General features: G+C 41.4%; 1 protein-coding gene across 1 annotated transcript in view; it reads right to left on the bottom strand.

The window, feature by feature from the left end:
* LOC111845551 (unconventional myosin-XV-like) overlaps nt 1–13,836 on the bottom strand; it is a 29,186-nt gene extending 15,350 nt beyond the window's left edge. The window contains exons 1-28 of the mRNA XM_023815050.2: nt 13,632–13,836; nt 12,079–12,161; nt 11,438–11,501; nt 11,061–11,170; nt 10,693–10,767; nt 10,336–10,426; nt 10,201–10,206; nt 9,870–9,973; nt 9,392–9,455; nt 8,847–8,960; nt 8,484–8,645; nt 7,974–8,087; nt 5,848–5,906; nt 5,624–5,747; nt 5,409–5,504; nt 5,090–5,221; nt 4,871–4,996; nt 4,471–4,548; nt 4,211–4,365; nt 3,999–4,044; nt 3,760–3,884; nt 3,016–3,133; nt 1,877–2,052; nt 1,692–1,776; nt 1,414–1,467; nt 1,239–1,320; nt 799–929; nt 1–96 (exon numbers count right to left, since the gene is read on the bottom strand). Coding sequence (XP_023670818.2) covers nt 1–96; nt 799–929; nt 1,239–1,320; nt 1,414–1,467; nt 1,692–1,776; nt 1,877–2,052; nt 3,016–3,133; nt 3,760–3,884; nt 3,999–4,044; nt 4,211–4,365; nt 4,471–4,548; nt 4,871–4,996; nt 5,090–5,221; nt 5,409–5,504; nt 5,624–5,747; nt 5,848–5,906; nt 7,974–8,087; nt 8,484–8,645; nt 8,847–8,960; nt 9,392–9,455; nt 9,870–9,973; nt 10,201–10,206; nt 10,336–10,426; nt 10,693–10,767; nt 11,061–11,170; nt 11,438–11,501; nt 12,079–12,161; nt 13,632–13,757 — 2,796 coding nt within the window. The 5' untranslated portion in view covers nt 13,758–13,836. The remainder of the gene's footprint in view (nt 97–798; nt 930–1,238; nt 1,321–1,413; nt 1,468–1,691; nt 1,777–1,876; nt 2,053–3,015; nt 3,134–3,759; nt 3,885–3,998; nt 4,045–4,210; nt 4,366–4,470; nt 4,549–4,870; nt 4,997–5,089; nt 5,222–5,408; nt 5,505–5,623; nt 5,748–5,847; nt 5,907–7,973; nt 8,088–8,483; nt 8,646–8,846; nt 8,961–9,391; nt 9,456–9,869; nt 9,974–10,200; nt 10,207–10,335; nt 10,427–10,692; nt 10,768–11,060; nt 11,171–11,437; nt 11,502–12,078; nt 12,162–13,631) is intronic.
* Between the last annotated feature and the right edge of the window lie 7,158 nt (nt 13,837–20,994).

Here is a 20,994-nt window from a genome sequence, read left to right as displayed (position 1 = left end):
CATTATGAAGATGTTCAGAGCTTCTTGTTTTAACTCCTCATCCAAATGCATCAAAGGGGCTTCAAGTGGTTCAGTCAACATTCCAAATTTTGGTTCCTATATTTCAGGAATGGATCTGTAAGACTTTTAATGGCAAATACCATGGTCCCTGTTCAACATATTACTTGTTAAATGACATACAACTTTGTACATGAAATATAAATAAAATTAATGGCTACCCAATCCATATTTATCACACTGATTTTTAACTTTTGAATTTGACCTTTCACCTTCTAGATAAGTGGTGAGAAGAAAGGCGATTCGAAATTCACTGTTCCAATGAACTGGGGATCTATAAAAGAATTCTGATATACAGCCTCTCTTTAGGTTATGATGGGGTTACATTCTGATAAATCTATCGTAAGGCAAATATATCGTAAGCTGAAAATGCATTTTAATACAGTACACCTAACCTAGCAAACATCATAGCCTAGCCTAGCCTAGCCTACCTTAAAAACATGCTTAGAACACTTACATTAGCCAATAGTTGGGCAAAATCAGTAACACAAAGCCTATCTTACAATAAAATGTTGAATATCTCATTTAATTTATTGAATAATGGACTGAAAGCAAAAAACATTTACCAATCGTAAAGTCTAAATATCATCGCGCGGACCATTGTAACCCAGGGACCGTCTGTAATTTTAATTTTCATTTCATATTCTGGGAAACCTTAATCTGGTAAATGGACATTGGTGATCAAGAATTTGATGGATAACTGAAGCAGTAGATAGAACATATGTCTTATTTCAGTCTTACCCTAAAGTGAGTCTGGATATATCTGGAGATGAGGTAGTTGTTAATGTCGAGTGGTAGCGTAAGCTGAGACTCCACCTGTATCTTTGGGGCCTGGACCAGAGCAAGGCAATCCGAATGCAGCTCTTTGCCAGCTGAGGTCAACAAACAAGATGCCAATCAGGGATCACACTGACGTGCAGCAGGGCTGAAGCCGGGCATGGCGTCAGGTCGCTAACCTCTCCTTTGCAGCGAGTCCGATAATAACCATGCTGACTGTGTCACACGCACAAATGGGCAAACATACAGCCAGACTCATATCTAATCTCATTACCGGCCAGTCAGTCTAAGACTAGCTGAAACTAATAAATCTTTAATATGCATTGGTCACGTTAGTAAGTCGAGCAGGAGATATCGAGGGAGTCAATTCGAATCAGCAAAGATGAGCTCAATCTGTAAGAGACCTGCCAAGGCCTGTAGGAGTCCGCTGAGTTCTGCCGGGATGGGTAGGTGGGTGACATCGACCACTCTCCGCCTCATCAGCTCCTGCATGGTGGGACGCATCGGAACGTGAGCCTGCCTAGAAGGGCTCCAAGAAAGTTTTTAGGCCATAAACATTCTTGACGTGATAATGTTTACCATTTCGATTTGCATTCTTTCGGACTCTGCTTGCCTCACAGATGCCAGCTTTACCTGAGGAAACAAAAGATTTTAAAAAATCCATGAGCAGGAGAATTCAGGTTTCTATAGAACAATCACCAGATACAACAATGAGTAAGGTATTACTGTGGTTGTTCTTGTTGGCAACAACACCAACAAGAATTGATTAATGATAATATTATTAAAAATAATGTAAAAGATATGCCAGGGGAAGTCAGTCTTTAAGGTTTCCAGTATATGTGGGAGCTGATTTGTACCTGAATGTTTCTCTTTTGGTTCACATAAACGTTGACCAAAGCTCGGAATCTGATCAGGCTTCGTCTCATCTTCACGATGCGCATCCTGGCCGCATTTGGACAAAGTAAACAAACGAGAAAGCCAGTGGGCGAGTGTGGCGAGGGCAGCGGGGAGCCCTCTGAGAGCGGCGCCGACGGGACCCTACCGGACGAGGAAGCCGCGGCAATGGGCCTGCAGTCTGATGACCGTGATGCGCAGAGACGTGAACTGTTTGCGGAGGAGAAACACCCGGTAATAGCGCTGCAGCGTGAGAGCCGCTACGTGCATCACACGGTCCCGCTTGCTCTCTAACAGCTGATACAGGTCCTCCTTCATGAAGATCTAGAAAGAAAGGCAGGCAGGCGTCCAAACACACATTCACAATGTTAAAACAAACAGGATGTGAGGTGCATTCAAGGCATACGGCCCTACTTGTGGGAATGTTTGCCAGGTCCCTACGGCTATCATTATAAAACATAAACAAGCTTATCAATGTTCATACTCTCTAAAATTAGGTATTTAATATTGATCGCCTTGTAATCAGTCAATACAACAGGCTGTGGTATAAAAGATCACACTGTTTTATTCTTGCCTGAAAGGACTGCTTAGAGTTATCTGGATGACTTGATGCTTGATATCAACTGCACCAGTGTTCCTCAACCGGGTCACCCCCAGATGGTCCACGTTTTTGCTCCCACCCAGCTCCCTGCCAGATAGTCCACAATTTTCCCCTCCCAGATCCCAACGAGGGACAGGGAGCGAGCAAAAGCATGGATTGTCTGAGGGTCCCCTAGGACTGGACTGAGAAACACAGAACTACACAAACTTAACAGCTTATTGAATTTGGTGAAACCTGATATGAAGCTAACTGAATAAATTATATCATATCATAGTAACAACTACGGTAAACAATTTGACCTTAGCCTAACACTGTCTCGTCTGGAATGCATTTTGTTGGCTCTGTTCTCTCACACTTTAAATAATAAATGAAGAGCAAATTTTCAAAACTCAATCAGTCCACGGGATACATTCATAAGAAGATTTCTGTGAACTTACTGAGTTTTGGAAATTTACTGAAAGTCTGACTTTTGGTTGTCAATACTGTAACATATGGAGAGGAGTGACTTTTGGTCTGTGGGGGCCTCAATTCAATAAAACAAAAGTATAAGCTGAATGAATTTTGGAAATTTGCTCTTCAAATATCATTAAATATTTTTTCCCGATGGCTATACATATGAAATTCATGGACTCACAGTCAGAGGAGCTATTTAGGAGGAGTTAATATTGACGTATCTTTTTTCTCACCTTGGTGACCCCAACTTGATATTCCCCTTTCTTGACCAGGCAGAGCTTTTTCAACATGGCGACACAATTCTCTCCGTCCATGGGTGGAGGACATCGCAATCCCAGCAAGGCTTTGTACCTGACAAATACATCAGCACCTCTGGGGGTCACATTCAAGGTCCCAGGGGTCTGAAGTATATTCCGGATGGTACAGATGCAAAGCAGGGAACAATGTAGGATGGGGAGCTAACCAATCACAGGGCACAGATACACACCAGTCACTCACACACCATTCACTTGCACAGCAATCACTCACAAACCATACACTCAGACACCAATCACTCGCACACCATTCACTCGCACACCATTCACTCACACAGGCACATCTATGGACAATTTGGTAACTTCACTACACCTTCACTACACCAGCATTTTTTTGGACTGTGGGAGGAAACCAGAGTACCCAGTGGAAACCCCACAATGACATGGGGGGAGCATCCAAACTCAACACACACAGAACTAGTGCTGAACCTCGGTCCCAGAGATGTGAGCTAACAGTGCTGACAACTGCACCAGTTTTCTCTAAATTCCAGCATTCACAGAAGACAATATTTTACTGAAAAAGGCAAATTCTGAAAATTCAGCAATGTCTCTGGTCAGTGATGGGGCTTTTTTGGAGATATAAGTTTTAGGTTTAAAATTAAATGATTAAATCTGCTATGCATGGTATCTATCCTTTTGTTGGGACCGTGAATGCACACCTACCTATTGAGAAAATCCCGGAAAGGCACTCTGATGGGGTACCCTTCCTTCCTGATCCGAATCGTCTCCAGGATCCCAGAATACCGAAGCTGGGTGCTGACCAGCTCGGTGTCAAATACACCAGGTTCCTGCAGCAACAGGAACAGGTACCATTAATGAGTATCAACTAAATTCAAGATGAGTTGAATTATTGTATAAATAAAGCAGTTAGCCTCAAAATGAAGGGGAATAATTATACATACCTTTTTATTGTTGGGTTTGATGCAGCGTACAAAAAAAGGGTTGCACCTACATTTACGGCAGACCAAATGATGACACGTATAAGAAAATAAACTCTGGAAAAAGTATTGCAGGTTAACAAATGACATGGCCTAAAATCTCCATAAGTGGAGCAGGTACGTGGGGTGATGCCCATTGAGTGAACATCCACCCAGAGAGCCACGTCCCCTGGTACCTCTCCATCTTATCCACGAGCTCCAGGAGGGACTGCTGGAACTTGGCCGCCACCGTGGAGGGCGGAATGCGCCGTGAGACGGTGCTGCTCTTCCCCGAGAGGGACCTCTGTCTGGCCAGGATGCCGGTGTGTTTCAGGAAGAGGTTTGCCACCATCTGCACACAGTGGCAACAATATACAACAATCACCAGATGTCGTGACACCCTGTCCACTTCCGCAAGACGTGCGGGCTCACGCCGCGAAAATGCCTAAACTCTTACCCGGTTTTTGCTCTGAGTGAAGAGATCCAGGACATCCTGCCGCACATTGTCGTAGTTTTTATCCAAGAACTTGTGTGCCTGAAATGGAGGCCTTAAAGTCTTTAGTCAGTCTGGTGTTACTTAAGCGTTAATGCCAGCTGAACGCAATCTGCTTTTCCACAATCTAGCTAGGATTATTTAACTAGGATTTCTTTTCTTAGCTATAATATATGGATTAGAAACGTTAAACAGCAAGCTAAGCCTCTGGTGCGTCTTCCGCCTCTCAGAGCTTCACTTGCATTACACTCGAGGATTTGAATTACTCTCAGACTTTAATTTAAGGATTGATTACTGTTCTAATTTGCAGAACACGCAAGTATGGACTGTTAGCTGGTTGCAGACACAACGTAACGCAACATGCCTGGTAAGTGACTTTTCCAGCGTAATGTTTAATGGTGAATTCAGGCTGGGGCATCTTTGGCTTTGCATAAAGTGGGTTGTTTCCATGGTGGTAGTGACACTTCTGAAGGAAAGTATGGTCTGTGGCCTGGGATCAGAAACGTTACATTGACAGTGAGAAAGTCCAAAGCTGGACACCCATAAAACATATGACTGATTTCTCAGCACATGAAATCCTTACCTGAGGGAAGCAACTCTGGTCGTCCAGAATTCGAAGTATCCCATAAGGTTTTGAGGCAATGAGGTCAATACAGTCCTGATTGTTGCTGAAAGGCACTTCATTCCAAATGATCTGCTCTCTCATATATTCATCCTTTGAAAATAATTGATGTCCACAACTCAGTGCACAACCAAATGAGAACTCGATGAACCAAAATCAGAGGCTGACTTACTCCTCCCAGAATATTATCTTATTGAAAATGTTAAATATTCATCCTTTTACAATTCATTGCACACACGAATGAGAACTCAATGAACCTAAATCAGACTTTAAGACTTGCCTGCTCCTCCCTGAATATTATCTTGTTGAAAAAGAATTGTAGATACTCATTTGCATAGTTGATGCACAGCTGTTCAAAGCTGTTAAATGCAAGGTCCTGTAAACAGAGATAAAATAAGTGTCTGAGCTTTGATGCACGTTTAGACCTAGACATGGCATCGTCTATATAAAAAAGCCAATGTCAAAAAATAGTTATTAACAGAAAGAGACTATTACCTCAAATCCATAAATATCAAGTATGGAGATGGAAAAGGACTCATTTCTTGGATAAACTAGAGCATTTATTCTGTCTGTGAGCCAGTTGAACAGAAGGGAGTACAAGATCTTGGCAACTGCATCTCTGGATTTCAAAAAGCAACATGGGAACTTTTTAATTAATTTAAAAACAATTGAATATTAATGCAATAAAGTTTAATTATTTAAAATAAATACTTATTGACCTGGCATCAACCGCACTCTCCACTGTTAGAGGGGTATATATCTTCTCTCTCATTGTCTCCTGTAAGCAAAGAAAAAGCATGAATGCTTACAAAACAACCAATTAAAAACTACCAATGAATTTGTGGGATGACCAAGGCTTATTTAGATTGCATGATGCAATCTTTACTATATGCAAATAACATTTACAAATGCAAACTTTGTATTAATCATTACTCATGAAAATTCTCTTTTTAAATGAACAATGATATAGAAAAACCTCTCTAAAGATATAGAGTTAAATAAGATGCATCCACTGGGCTGATGAACTAACTGCTCTTATAGCAAATCTATATTATTCCATTATAAACCTAAAATTAGCTACATCAAAAGCATTGGGGTGCTTTGCAAACCCTGCAGACATTTGCAAGGTAATGATACTCGGTAGCAGAGAAAATGGGGATTTGTTCATTCATGATGCAGTCTTATTTTTGAATTTTTATTTTACATATTTATTTTTCACGAATAAGTGCCTTAGGTTTTGTTATTCAGACATATCAGCATCAGACACATTGCCTTTGGTCTACAATTGTTCCTAATTGTGTTTGTAGTTTTAGTAATAATTTCAAAACAAATTCAGTTTTCCCTGCTGAACCAAAATTGCACCAATTTGTGAACCCAAAACCGAGGTTTGCAGGAACCGTGAATTTTGTTACCGTTACACTGCTATTTCTGGGCCATTTTTAACAGAATATTTAAATCATTTTGCGAGCTGTAAAGAATTGTGCTGCGGGCCAAATGTGGCCTGCAGACTTTGACTTTGACGTATGTGATGCAAAGCAAGCCACAATATTGAAAGTAAAATCTAGCTATCATACTTAAGCTATTGTCGACATACGTTATCGTCACAGCGGGACAACTGATACGCCCGACACTGCACGTGACAGCTGACACACAACGCCTCCATTTGTATGGGTAAATGCAACCTGTAACTCCAGTGATCATGCTTGTTTATTTATTAAATGAACAAGGTGCTTTACAAAAGGACAAAGAGCTATTGTCAAGACGGCCCTCCATCCATCCATCCATCCATCCATATAATCCATGTAATCTATAAATCTTACACAACAGTTTATCCGGTACAGGGTCTAAGACATATTCAAAGGTTAAAAAAGGTTTTTTGCAGTTGCATGAAGGATGCATTTGAATCTCCCATTGATACCACCTATCCTAACATCAACCAAAGAACCACTAAATATAAGATAATGAATGGTGCACCAAAATACTATCCTCTAGAGGCAAAGGGCTCTCCTGCTGCTGTCTGGTCAGTGCTTTCTCAAAAGTCACGTCAGATATGGAGCTTCCCAGGGTCTGTGTGGTACCAGCTCCACTCATTGTATCAGTGAAATGTAACAATAAGGAGTGGTGGCAGCCAATCGGATTGGAGTGCTGATTTAGCCGGGGCTCAGGGTAACCCCGATCGGGTTCCCGCTGTTTCCATAGCAGTGTCACCCGCTATAATTAACTTTGATTGCCATTCAGCCCAAGGGCCTTGGACCTTATATGCATCATTTGAGGTTTTGTCTGGGTTCATTGTACCAGTTGTTAGGAGCGCAAATTGAAACTTATTGGCTGTTTTATGTTTCAGGGCTACAGTTCAGAGATGGAACACCAATGGTTGACGTCTGGGACAAGCTAAGGGGATTTCCTGTTATTGTGCCTGAGGTCTGGAGATTACCAATCAGGGCTCTCAAACACAATTCATGTTCAATAAACATTAACTTTTGTCAAAGTGTAAAAAAAGGTCTATAAAAATTATGCAATATTGCAAAAGGCATCTGCTATCTGTGCCCATGTCCAGAAAGTAGTGGGTTCAAACCCTGTAATCATATTATTGGTGGGCTCTTGACCAACCCGTTAACCTCTTCTGAGTCGCAAGAATAATGGCTATCCCTGGACTGTGACCCCAACCTGTATGTGTCTCTTGGAGAGCAAGATGGGATATGTGAATATTTAATTTCTTTATACTAGCTACCTCTACAATGACAATAAAGGTCTTCGCTTCATAAACAAATGTAATTTCCATTTGGTGTCTTTTCACCAAATGACCCCTAAGGCCGCCTTGGTCCCGCGCTGCCCACAGCCTTACCGTCACTTTGAATGTGACGGACTTCTGAAGCCCTTCTGGTGAGATCTGCAGCAGTTCAGCCACCACACGGATCTCTTTCGCACTCACCACTGATGCCATCTCCTGGGAATCGGCCTGGAGGGGGTCAATAAATGCATCAATGTTTGATTTTCAAGCTGTTAAGTTTTTGCCTAGACATTAAAAAAAAAAAAATTAAACCAGTTACAAGCTGGTAAAACAGCTCGACATGAACCAGGAAAATCGTGGGTGTGATTAACAATTATTAGTTCCTGCTGCCATGATGTCTATAATGGTGAAATTACCAAAGAAGACTGAACTGATAAAACACTGAATGAATCAAAAAAGAACATTAAAAAACTTCTTTATAGTTATTTGTGGATGAAAACCGTCACCAACCAGAACCTGAGTATTCTTTTCTGTAAACTTTCCATTCATATTACATGAGAAACATCAACCTAGCATTGGGACAATAACCAGCAAGAATAACCAGGAAACTCGTCTCCACCACACCTCATAGCGCTCAAAGAACACATTTCCCAGGTGGAGGATAGAAGACAGGACTCTAAAGATGCTGTTCTGGTCTTCAGCGCTGAAGCTGAGGATCTCCATGGCGCCAAGGACCCTGTGGAAATCGTCTTCATCGCTTTTACCAGGGATCTCACAATTACCGCCCTATAGAACCAGAGAAAGAGCGGGGGATTGGTCAGGGAGGCTTAATGACTGGCTTCTGAAAGCTGGATGTTTTCTACAAACAAAAAGAATGAGAGAAAACCTAGATGGTGAGTCAGCTAGCTAGTTTACAAGAGCCATTGTGCCTGAAACACAGCATATCACATCCCAGCCAACAATACCAGCACAAGTAAGTTTCTGTACCTGGTTGAGGTAATAGTAGGTCTCTGCCTCCTGAAGGTAGAACAACCTCCTCTGCTGGGAAGGGAGGCCAGCCAACATCTCATAGAAAATGTGGTAGTTTCTTTCATTTTTGGCCTGGAGAAAAAAAGGATGAGCGATGCACTTATACTAATGATTATTAATTTCTGTACTTATTTATTTGACAGAATAGATGTAAATTGTTGTGATTTTTTAATCTGTGGTCTTGGTTAAAAAGAAGAGAATGTTGCTTTTATTAATATTAATACTTTACTATTTTTTCAGTGGCAGTAGGTGTTATGGAATTTTTTATTATTTGTTTTCATGCAGTAAATCATTGAGTGTATGAATATTTGACATATTATCGTTTACAACAAAACTGTTTTTACAATTTACAATGGTTGTCTCATTTCGGGATTTCAATCAAATACATTTAATATTGCACCAAATACATCCCAAAGCTGCACAAATGCAATTTAATGAGAGAGCACTTCCAAAACTGAGGCACATTTAGGTATTAAGGCTGAGCTTCCTTTATATGTGCTCACCTGAAACACAATCCTGGACTTCTCAAGAAGGTACTGCGAGGTTATGGCACCGCTGATCACACCCCTGTGTTAAATAATGCAGGTTGCTGTATTCACACCAAGCACGTAAGTATCCCAACATCGCCACTGTTCAATCACAGTGAGGTAAGTAAGAGCTAACGACTCTTCTTATTAATGCACACATAGTGCCAAGGTTACAGCTATAGCATATGTACATATATATATTCGCTTTAGACAAAAATGCCCCCTTCAATTAATATCACTATGTCAATCATGCCAACACACCCCATGCCAACCTCTTAATATCATGACTTCAAGGGCATAGGTTTGGTTTCAACCCTCCCCCAAACATACACGGCACTCTCACAATATTAGTAAAGACATGTCCTTACCCTCCATACCCAAATCTATGCCCTTGAATAACATAACATGACATGGTTAGGATACGAAATGCTTAAAAAAAACACAGGTCGCTTACTCCTCCATAAAGATTTCCACATATTTCCCAAACCGACTTGAATTATCGTTTTTGACAGTTTTGGCATTTCCAAAAGACTCTAGCAAGGGAGTGGCCTCAAGAATCTGAAACAGAAGTAACAAGGAATCAATTTGAATCAAAGGAAGAAACACGCAGACTGCACAGAATATGCCATGATACAGCATCCAGAGAAGCAACAAACAGCTTGAAATATCCAGACATCAATCCAGCCTATTTCTGTGGCTTAATATTTTAGCCTGATTCATGATGTCTGGAAAATAAAACAAGGAACCCAACAGGACACAACTAGAAAGTTGGCAGGATACTGTACCTCAATCTACATCAGAGCACATGTGGACAGAAGAAAACAAGAGAGGGTCTTATTAGGGTCATGTAAATCTGCTACTGTGGCTTGTACCAACACTACTTTAAGTTCCGTGTGTTTTCTTGCTTGGTTTTAGCGTACCTGCTGCGCGATGTTACGCTTGTAATGTACCGCTGCCAAGTATCGCAGCACCAGCTTGGTAGCTTCCGTCTTGCCCGAGCCGCTTTCACCACTGACAGGATTAATCTCCAGTTATTAGACCGCCGACAATCCAGTGCTCTAATTTAACGCACTGTAACAATTCTTTATCGTTAACTTGAAGCATTAACTTGCTTCAGGTATCACGTTAAGTATAACCAAGGCTTTATGTGTGTAATAGATATGCGCCGTAACAGTTCGATATTATTTAGACATTTTATTTTTCTTATAAACGTAGAATTAAATATTGAAGGCATATATCTAGAATTTAAGTGAAGGACTTGACCATAGTTCTCTCACCTGATAATAATGCACTGGTTCTGTTTGGCATCCATCATCGTCGTGTAACACACATTTGCAATTGCAAACAAATGGCTGTTTGGGAAAACAGGGAAACTCAGAAGAAAGATTATACTTAGACCCTGGAGCACTAAGTCCAGCATTTTCACACAATACGGCAGTATGTTGATGTCACTGGACAGCTCAATAATACGACTTGGCTGTCAATGACCATAGTCATAGTGGAATCGGTCCCAAAAATTCATATCAACCAGTATTTGACAAACCTTGCTGCCCAATGCATTGTGTATCAGGTTTTACAATTTTCTAAAGAAAGGAAATCAGTTTATTTTTTCTGCAGGGCAGTGGGGGGCAGTGGGATCACTCACGGGGGATTCTCTCCCAGTGTATGTCCCTCGTATTGCAGTGCCTGATCTGTGCCGTAGATATTCAACATCTTGTATGGATTTACCGACACCAGGATGCTTCCAATATAGGTCTAGAAGATGGAGATAGGTGTGTTGAGATCTGGCAAAGTTCATAAAGCATAAAAACCTATAGAATCGAAGTTGCACTATTTTGGGTATTTTGTAGCTTCATACATAGACTGCATATATTACAGGACAATTCCACATGATTCGTGCCTGAATAACCCTCTTAAAGATCTAGATGAGTGACTGTGGTTTTGAGCAGTTGTTCTGCATCTTATCTGCGTCACTTGCATGCATATTATATTGCCACTCTGCATCAGTCTCGGCTCACTTACGTAGATTAGCTGCTGATCAAACCGCCTCTTTAAATTCATCCGGACCGCACATTCACTGAGATCCCTAATAGGATAAAAGCATTATATCTATCAAGGCAAAATATTAAAAGAAATGCACGTTTATCTTATCTGACTCAATGATGTAGTATAGTTATTATAAATATCTGTGAAGGATGGAAGATTACTGTGTCTGGATCGACTTGGGAAAGTGTGGAAGTTTGTAGGCCAAACTGAATCTGAGTAGGATTTATCTTCTCCTAACCAATTAAACACCAAAAACATTGTATGTGATTAGACAGATTAGATTAGATTAGATTAAATTAGATTAGATTAGATTAGATTAGATTAGACAGGGCTGAGAATATGGCAGAAAGCCAAGCTTGTTCCGGTCTCAATAACTGTGCAGGTTATGAGGAATATAGATGGCAGGGGTAGTATCTTTATTAAGCTTTTGCCCAATAATATTCTTTTGATTCTTGTGTGGAATTAAGCTTATCACTTGCACTGGGTGGAGCCATTTTCTTCAACAGTCCTAAAGCATTAAAAATCTAAAAGATTTGAGGTTTACACTTATAAAACCAGTAGCATTCATTAATATTTTAATATGAATATATCGGTGCACCATATAGTGAGTGACTCACTCCAACTGGGTCATGTCCTCCACACCATCTTCCTCACCCACTTCTCTGTATCGCATCGTTGGCAAACTTCTGATGGTAAACATCTGTATGAAAAAAGAACATCATTTTGAGGCATTCATTTTTGAAAATGATAGAAATACAAAAGTCTCAGGAAGCTTTCTCCTAACGTTAGGGTTTTTGTTCATTAAATAGGTCTTTTAGAACATGATGTCACTAATACAGTATGTGAAATTCCCAATATTCTGAAATATAAAAATATCATATGGATATATAAAAACACCTTTAAATGTAAATAAAAGTCTCTAAATTATTGTGGAAAAAGTTGGTAGTTTTTTGTTATATCATCATCACCTTCTCCACCTTCTATGCCTGCTTGTCCTATTCAGGGTTGTGGAGGGTCCAGAGCCTGTTCTGGAAACTATGGGTACAAGGTAGGGAACAACCCAGGATGGGGTGCCAACCCATCACATGACTTACACATCCACACCTATGGGCAAATTTGGTAACTCCAATTAAACCCAGCATGTTTATGCAAGAGGATTTGACGGCACAACGCTGGATGACCTCCACTAGGGTGACCTCCACTAGGGGGACCTCCACTGTGTGGCCAGAAATCACATGACCTCCACACATCGCCCAGATATGATGTTATGCTAATGTCAGGAACAGTGGTGGTACCTCCACTAGGAGTTTTAAAATCACATGACCTCCACAATAGTGCTGGAAATGACGTTAGTGCTGACATAGGGAACTGAGTTTAATAGTGTCTTTTAAAATACATATTTGCTGTTTTGGTGAAATTAGTGCAACATTGGATGTTAATAATCTCATTTAAATCTACAGAAATGGGCATTAATAGTCTATTTTAAATTTGCTATTTCAGTATGGAATTCTCACCTTAATGAAGCTTAAGATACTATGAGGAATATCTGTCTTCATAATTTTGAAGGAAACAAGGTGCAATCTATCCCCATTTTCAGCCTAATGAGTTCTCTTCAGTATCAGCATTTCCGGGCCTGACATGAAGGTCATGTGATTTCTGGCCCCACAGTGGAGATCGCCCAGTGCACTGCAGCCAGACCTTCTCTGTTTTTGAACTGTAGGGGGAATCCTGAGTACCTGGAGGAAACCCCACCATGACACGGGGAGAACATGCAAACTCCACACACATGAAGCCATGGTAGAGACTTGAACCTTGGTGCCAGAGTTGTGAGGCAGGCAGATTTTATATTAAAACAGAAATGAAAGCAGAACAATAGCCATTGCAGGTAGAAGTAATAACTAAGAGTAACACGTCCAAAGGACACAAACATGTACAAGCAGCCCTACAACGTGCTTCAGCTTTGCTTTGGATGATTAAACTCTTAATAAACAGGCAAATCTAATACACCTATACTAACTGACTCTTAGAGAGCACTTCGAATACCTGGAAGCTATTTCCATTATTTCTCATGGAGAAAATTACTATTAATTCCAGGGATGATTACAATATATTTGGCCAATGTATCATACACCTCTGTGGACCTCTGCTGTAGATATAAATAAACCATTACCTTATCATACCATCGACCTCTCGGTTCACCTTCCCTGTCTGGTGCCCATTCAGGTTTAACAGGTGACACCTTTTCACCTGTCGTGACAGGAATCAGACTGTCCATTAGACATCCATCTCTGTACATTGACCATTTTTGAAGGTTCTGAACTGTGTGATGAGGAAGGACTCTCTCTGATGACCACACATCCTCTCCTTCCGGGACCGTTCTTGTGTGGGCCTGAGCCCAGTGCTCATGTTGAAATGATGACGACTCTGCGTCTTGTCTTTGAGGCATCACCATCGCGAAAGGAGAGAGGTACTGTACTGTTCCTGATGAAAATGCATTGCGCAGGCCGGGGTTCTGCAGAGCTTCTGATAGAAAAGGAAGGGAGGCTTGACTACTTGTGGGAGGTTGTTTCATGCTCTGGATTGATGAGGGTAATTTAAAAGAAGCACCCTGAATGTTTGCATTCTTTAAGGCAGTTGACAAGACTGGGGTGGGAATTTTATGCTTAGTGCTCAATACTGACCCACTAGGGAGTCTATAAGATGCATTACGTAAATGAGGGTTCTGAAGGGCCTCTGCTAAATGTGGAGAGGAAATGTATCGTTTTCTAAGATTTTTGGATAGTACTGATCTTTCAGGTAACTTGTAGGAAGCCTCTCGGAGTTCAGGATTTTGCAATGCGCTTGCCAATAGTGGGGATCGTGCCTGTTGTCTTGATTTCTGGAAATGCTGAGATAGGACTGAATCCTCTGGTAGTCTATAGGAAAGTTTCTGAAGGTGAGGATTCTGCAAAGCCGCTGATAGAAGGGGGGAAGCAGTTTGGTCCGTATGGGTGCCATGCTGACTTCTCATTAAAGGCGATTTATAAGATGCGTTGCGAACTTGAGGGTTCTGCAGGGCATTTGCCAAAAGTGGTGAAGACACGTGTTCAACTGGTTGACTGTATGGTGCTCCAGCTGTGGAATACGGAGAGGGAAATCCCTGCAAAACCGATGCATAGGACACATTGCGAAGATGAGCATTTTGTAAAGCATTGTTTAGAAGAGAAGGTGGATAGTGTTGTGTCTGGCTGTACATTGTCATTTCTGGAGAGTAATGACACATATTGTGTTGTAGCGAGGATCGGAAGGAATTATTTTGAAATTGAGGATTCCGCAAAGCACTTGACAGCAGTGGTGAAGGCATTTGCTCTGTCTGGTGGACATACTCTTGCACCAGTGGAGCATAGGGAGAAGCATTTCCCCATGAAGGCATTCTGTAATTTGCATTGTGAAGATGAGGGTTCTGCAAAGCATTTGATAGCAGAGGGGAGGTGCGTGTCTGATTGAAGGGTATTGTTGGAGGATAAGACAAGCCTGGCTGAAAATGTGTTACATACGAAGCATTTCGGACATGAGGATTTTGCAAAGCATTTTTCAGAAGTGGTGGGGGTCCTTGTTCTGTTGTCTGTTGAAAATCTGTCATCACTGGAGAGTAGACATCATTGCGTCCAGGAAATGGCGAATTATAGGATGCATTACGAAGCTGAGGATTCTGAAGGGCATTTGTCAAAACTGGGGAAGAGACACGTTTCGGTGAGGGTGATCTTGCGGGCAATGGTGTAGTGTGCTTTAGTGAGGGATGAGGTGATGATGGTCTACTTGAGAGATGCCTTACTGAAGGTTGGGGGGAGGGTGGTCCCTTCCGTTTTAAGGGTAGTTGTGGTGAAGGTGGTATTTGATTATTACAGCCTTCTGAATAGCTTTTCCTTATTGAATGTCTTGGAGACAAGTTTTGAGGACTCCGAGCAAGAGGATGTTCATGAATGCTTTTTAGAGGTATAGGGATTCCTTGAGGGAGAACTTTAATTCCTGCTGGATAAGGTCCTTGTCTTGGAAATGGTTGTGGAGATGAAGGTGAATCTAGAGCACCAGGGCCAGCAGATATTGCTGATCTTTCTAATGATCTAAAAGGACGGACATTTTGTATAATAGGAGCATTCATTTTTTGCATATAAGGATATACTGTTGATGGCTTCACAGTTCCCATAGGTATTTTGGTGCGTCTAGACCCTCTTATTCCTGTGGCAGGTTTGCTAGTGGGCACATTCTGAACATCACTTAAATTTCTTCCTGATGGTGATGGAGATGGAGGTCTTTGTTTTGCTGGTAAATGAGGTGACATTGGTGCCCTGTTACTCTGGTGAGTTGGAGATGGGGGTGCCCTCTGAAATGTAATAGGGGATGGTGTTCTCTCAGTTTCTGTAGTTCGAAAACTGCCAGTACGTCTCATGGTCTGCTGTGGAGATGGTGGTGAGCACATCTGGTTTAATGGTGATGGAGAAGTAGGATGACCTGATGGTGTTCTTCCTCCAAAGTGCCTGATGGGACCATTGTGTGGAAGGGTTCCTTGCATGTTTTGTATAACAGAAAGCTGTTCAAAATGAAGAGGACTTCTTTGGACTAATCCCTGTGGGGAAGGTGGTGGACTTCGTCTGACTGAAGGATGGTGTGATGATGTTCTTTCACTAAACTGATCAAAAGGACCATTATGTGTCACGGTTCTTACTGTATTTTGTCTAATGGAAAGCTGAGGAGAAGGTGGAGGACTTCTTCTAATTGATGCTCGTGGGGAAGGTGAAGGACTCCTAACTGATGCTCGTGGGGAAGGTGAAGGACTTCTAACTGATGCTCGTGGGGAAGGTGGAAGACTTTGCCTCATTGAATGGTGGTCTGCAGGTCTTCTTCCATCAAACCTATCAAAAGGGCCTTTATGTGGAATGCTTCGGGTAGCATCTTGTCTAATAGAAGGCTGAGGAGAAGAGTGGGACCTTCTTCTGATGGATGCCTGTGTGGGGGGGGAAGGACTTTGTCTGATAGAACCATGGTGCATTGGCATTCTTCCACCAGCCTTGCTGAATGGACCATTATTTGGAATGGCCCTGTGAGTGTCTTGTCTAATGGAAGGCTGAGGGGAAGAGTGAGGACTTCTGACTAGTCCCTGTGGGGAGGATGGAGGACTTTGGGAGAGAGGGATATGCTTTCTAGATATTTGACTAGTCTGCTGCCTATTAAATCCAAACATTTGCCTTTGAGGTTGAGGAGATGGTGATCTTTGTCCTAATGAAGGCTGACTGATAAAACCATTTCTTGAAACCTGTGGAGATGGTGGAGGACTATATTTTCTCATTGACAGTGGAGATGTTGGCATTTGAGCATTATTATTAAGAGATGGCTGACTAAACGTTCCTCTATTTGGCCTTTGAGGGAAATGGACTTCCATTTCATCAGGATAGGCTTGTAATGTGTCTATTGCTGGCTGGCCTGATAAGATTCTTCTTCTTGGAGGCATGTTTGCTTGCCTCATTGAAAACTGTGGAGACGGAAGAGGACTTCGCCTTGAAGGTAACGGGGAGGCATTTCGCAAAGGCGTTTCAATTGGCTGTAACGTATCTACTGATGGCTGGGCTGATAAGGTCTTTCTTGGAAACATAGGTGCCTGCCTCATGGAAAGCTGTGGAGATGCAAGGGGGCTTCGTCTTAAAGGTAACGGGGAAGCATTTCGCAAAGGCATTTCAACGGGCTGCTCCAATCTTGACATAAGACCATTTTGTTTTCCAAACTGTATAGTAGGTGCTAGAGGAGAGAGTGGTCTTGACAAATGTGATGAGCCCATAATCTTAACAGACCGTCTGCTGGGAGATGGCGAAGCTGACTGTTGGGGTGGAAATGACCTGACTTGTGGTATGGGAGAAGAAGTTGTTTGAGGAAATCTGCTTGGAACAGGGCTTCTTCTGCTTGGAGTTGGACAATTCGCTTGCTGGATAATCCTAGCTGTTGGTGTGGGCGAGAGTGGTCTCTGGAGATGCTGGTGAACATTTGGTATTATGTCTGTAGTGTGAGGTGGAGGAAACATCGGTGTACCTTCATACTGTTCCTCTAATGTTTCAGGGATCGGTAATGGTGGAAAAGGGACATCAAGTTTTTCTTTTCCAAACAATTTGACCTGTGGTCTTGGGAGTCTGAACTGCATTGAATTCTGGACTCCTATGTCATTGATTGAATAGTTTCCAAATTCATCACTGTATACACCCTGAGCCTCGTCTTGTTCCATTGTACCCTCCATTAAGTAAGGATATGGTTGATAAATGTTATATGCAGATTCTAGATAAGGCAAGCTTTCATTTTCACTATAATTAAATTGGTGATCTTGGTAATATAAATCTTCAGAATAATTCATGTAAGGATCTGTGTTTCCATAGGGTGTCATGTAAGCTTGCTGAACTTCAGGATAATCATACGGATTGGTGGGATACCCTTCTTCATAAAATTCAATTTCATTCGCGCTGAATCCATACCCATCTCCTGCTGCGTATTGTGCTTCATCATAAGTTTCCACATCATAATCATAGTATGCATATGCATTAGGATCCTGCTGTCCATAAGTGTAATAATTCATTTCATCCACATAGCCATATTGATCCTGTGCCTCAAATTGTTCATAATCATAATCCATACCATCACCATAGTCTTCATAGCCATTTTCATATTGCATTGGATAATCATATTCATAACCATAATTTTCTTGGTCATAGTAGTCGTCATCGTACGATGGATCATCGTAATATTCCGTATTATCCCCATAAGGACTATAAAGTAGTTCTTGTCTCCCTGATCTTCTTTGGGAGGGGTCGTAATCTTCTTCATATATGCTATGATTTTTTTTAAATGCCCGTCTTTGGGAATATTGTGCACTGTACCTCTCTGGATCATAATATTCGTCATCATAGTCATATTCATCCTCGTCATGCTCAAATCCATCATTGTAATAACCATGAGACCTCACATCTGCTTGGTGTTCGTAAAAATTGTCATCAGAATGGTGAGGATATTTCTTGGATCTTCTTGATGTCCAGTTGCTGTTTCCTCTAGCAGAGTTTTGTTTGCCCTTTGTAGAGAGAAATCTTTTAGTCAGCCAATTACTTGCTCCAGCTATTTTTCCCAAAACTCGGCTGTAGCTTTGAAAAAATGCTCCAGGTGGACTTTTACGAAAAAGACCTTTAAAAAACCCGCCTTTTTTTCCCGACGACTGTGACTTTCCACCTCCCAGCCGGATTAACATATAGGACGTTTTACTTCCGGGCTCGTTTTCTGCTTTCTTGGCCTTTTCTGCATTTTTTTTCTTTTTGCTCGCCTTAAAGCGCATCATGAACTTGGACGTATTCTTCAGGATCGACCTTTGTTTCTTTTTCCTGGCCAAACGCTGCTTACGTTTTCCAAGCCCCCAAAACAGCCGAGATGCGCTGTTCAGGTGCCTCGAGCTCCTCTTCCTTCTGAAGCCTGAGAACTTCATGAAGAGCCTGGACGTGCTCTTTAAGCCTCTTTTACTTCGTATTGACTCTGTTGGCCGTTTGGAGGCTTTGCCATCCTTCTTTCCTTTTTTCCCCTTTCCTTCAGCTTCAGTCTTTTCTTTAGCCTTGGACGCCTTTTTCTGCTGCTCCTTTTCTTTTTTCTTTCTTTTCCTGTCATCCTCTTCATCTTCAGAATCTTGCTCATCCTCCTCATCTTCCTCTGATTTCTCCTCGTCATATTCATCCTCATCCTCCGAAGCATATTTCGATTTCGATTTGCCCTTTTTTTCTTTGGTGGCTTTGCCCCCTTTGCCTTTCCCTCGCTTGCCTCGGTCATCCTCTTCATCGGATCCACTTCCGTCGTCTCTTTCCTCATCTTCCCCTTCACTCAGCTCCTCATCCTCCTCGTTTCTCAATAGGTCTACTTCGGAGTCCTCGTCCTCATCACTTGCAATGGCTTTCTTACCTTTTCCTTTCTCTTTCCCCTTCTTCCCATCATCCTTACCCTTTCCTGATGGAGCTGCTTCTTTTTTACCTCCCTTCTTCTCATCTTTACCCTTCTTTTTGTCTTCTTTTGCAGCCTTCTTGTCATCCTTTGCAGCCTTCTTGTCATCCTTTTGTTTCTTTCCATCTTCTGCCTTTCCCTTGCTCTTCTCTGGTTCCCCCTTCCCCCCCTTTTTGGCAGCAGCCTTTGAGTCAGTTTTCTTAGTGGGCATATTTTCCTGCTCCAACGACCATACTAGTTTTTCCAAGAGTCACCAAAGAGCAAACCTAGGACACCCGACACGCCACCATCTCTGCACGAGAGCCTCGGAACAGCCAAAAACCCGTAAGTGATGCTTCGACCAGAAAATCAATCTGGTCTTTTGGAAAAAAAAAATATATGCATGTAAACACGTAAACAGAAACTAAAGTTCTTAATGCCAGTACATGATGAATCACTTCTTCACCAATGGTATTAAAACACGTCTACAGCTTATGTTCTTTACCTCGCAGTCTGCCTTATTCCCATTTTTCCAGAGAGACTTTTCCCACCAAGTCCATATAAAGTCCATTGAAAGTTCTTTCTTAACGTTAGATGTATAATAGCTTTGGTTGAGATTTTGTTGAATATTCCACCGAGGAAGTCATCCCAGTTTTTCACTGTGGTCAGAGACGTTCCAGATGTCTGAAGTCGTGTCTAGATTGTGCCTGTGTGGTGCACAGGAGAGCTTTCTCTTGTGGTTGTAGAAGGAGCCTTAATTTGTCAGATATATTGCTTTAGTGTAACATTACCTTCCCAGCTCATTCCTGTATGAATTATGCAGGTGGGCTGAGCTGTTACTACAGAGTGTTTGAGAAAGATCTCCAAAGCAGATCAAACACTAACCAGAGAGTGAACTTCAGAAACAAGACCTCCCGTGTTCTGTCAACCTCAAAGATGCTGTAAGTTTCACAGTTTGGAAAATAATCTGAAAAAGTAACATTTTCTTCTATATAATGATTGCTTTTTGTAATATATAATTTGACATTTACTGAGTTATAGTGTAACTTTGTCTAACTGACAGCAAAATGAGAAAGGCGTTATATTTGTTGGCTATTGTTCTTAGTCTGAAGTGATTACATATAAAATTAAAATGTAGACTACAAATGAACTGTACCAGATGTGTATTTGAAACATTTTTTTAAATTTAGTATTGTATAAGAATTTTTATTTATAGTTTTTATCCTGTTTAAAAATAAGCTCTGAATTATTTAACAGTGCAATACATTGCACAACTATTATTATTATTATTATTATTATTATTATTATTATTATTATGAATTGGATCCAATAAGAGCTGCTGTAGCCTTGTGCCCGTAGCCCCCAGGACAGCCTCTGGACCCCCCTGTGACCCTGAATAAGACAAGCGGTTTCAGAAAATGGATGGATAGATGGAAGAATTACTTTAAATAAAAGAATATCATAGCTCTTTTAAAAATTCCAACGCATTATTCAACACATTATTATGACCATTTTCAAATAAAGAAATGAGTAACAACTACAGAATCAAATAAAAACCGAAA

The sequence above is a fragment of the Paramormyrops kingsleyae genome, chromosome 5 (assembly GCF_048594095.1).
Source record: "Paramormyrops kingsleyae isolate MSU_618 chromosome 5, PKINGS_0.4, whole genome shotgun sequence".
In the NCBI taxonomy this organism is placed as follows: Eukaryota; Metazoa; Chordata; class Actinopteri; order Osteoglossiformes; family Mormyridae; genus Paramormyrops; species Paramormyrops kingsleyae.
The sequence above is the reverse complement of the archived record's forward strand: the minus strand, read 5'-3'. Positions and strand labels throughout refer to the sequence as shown.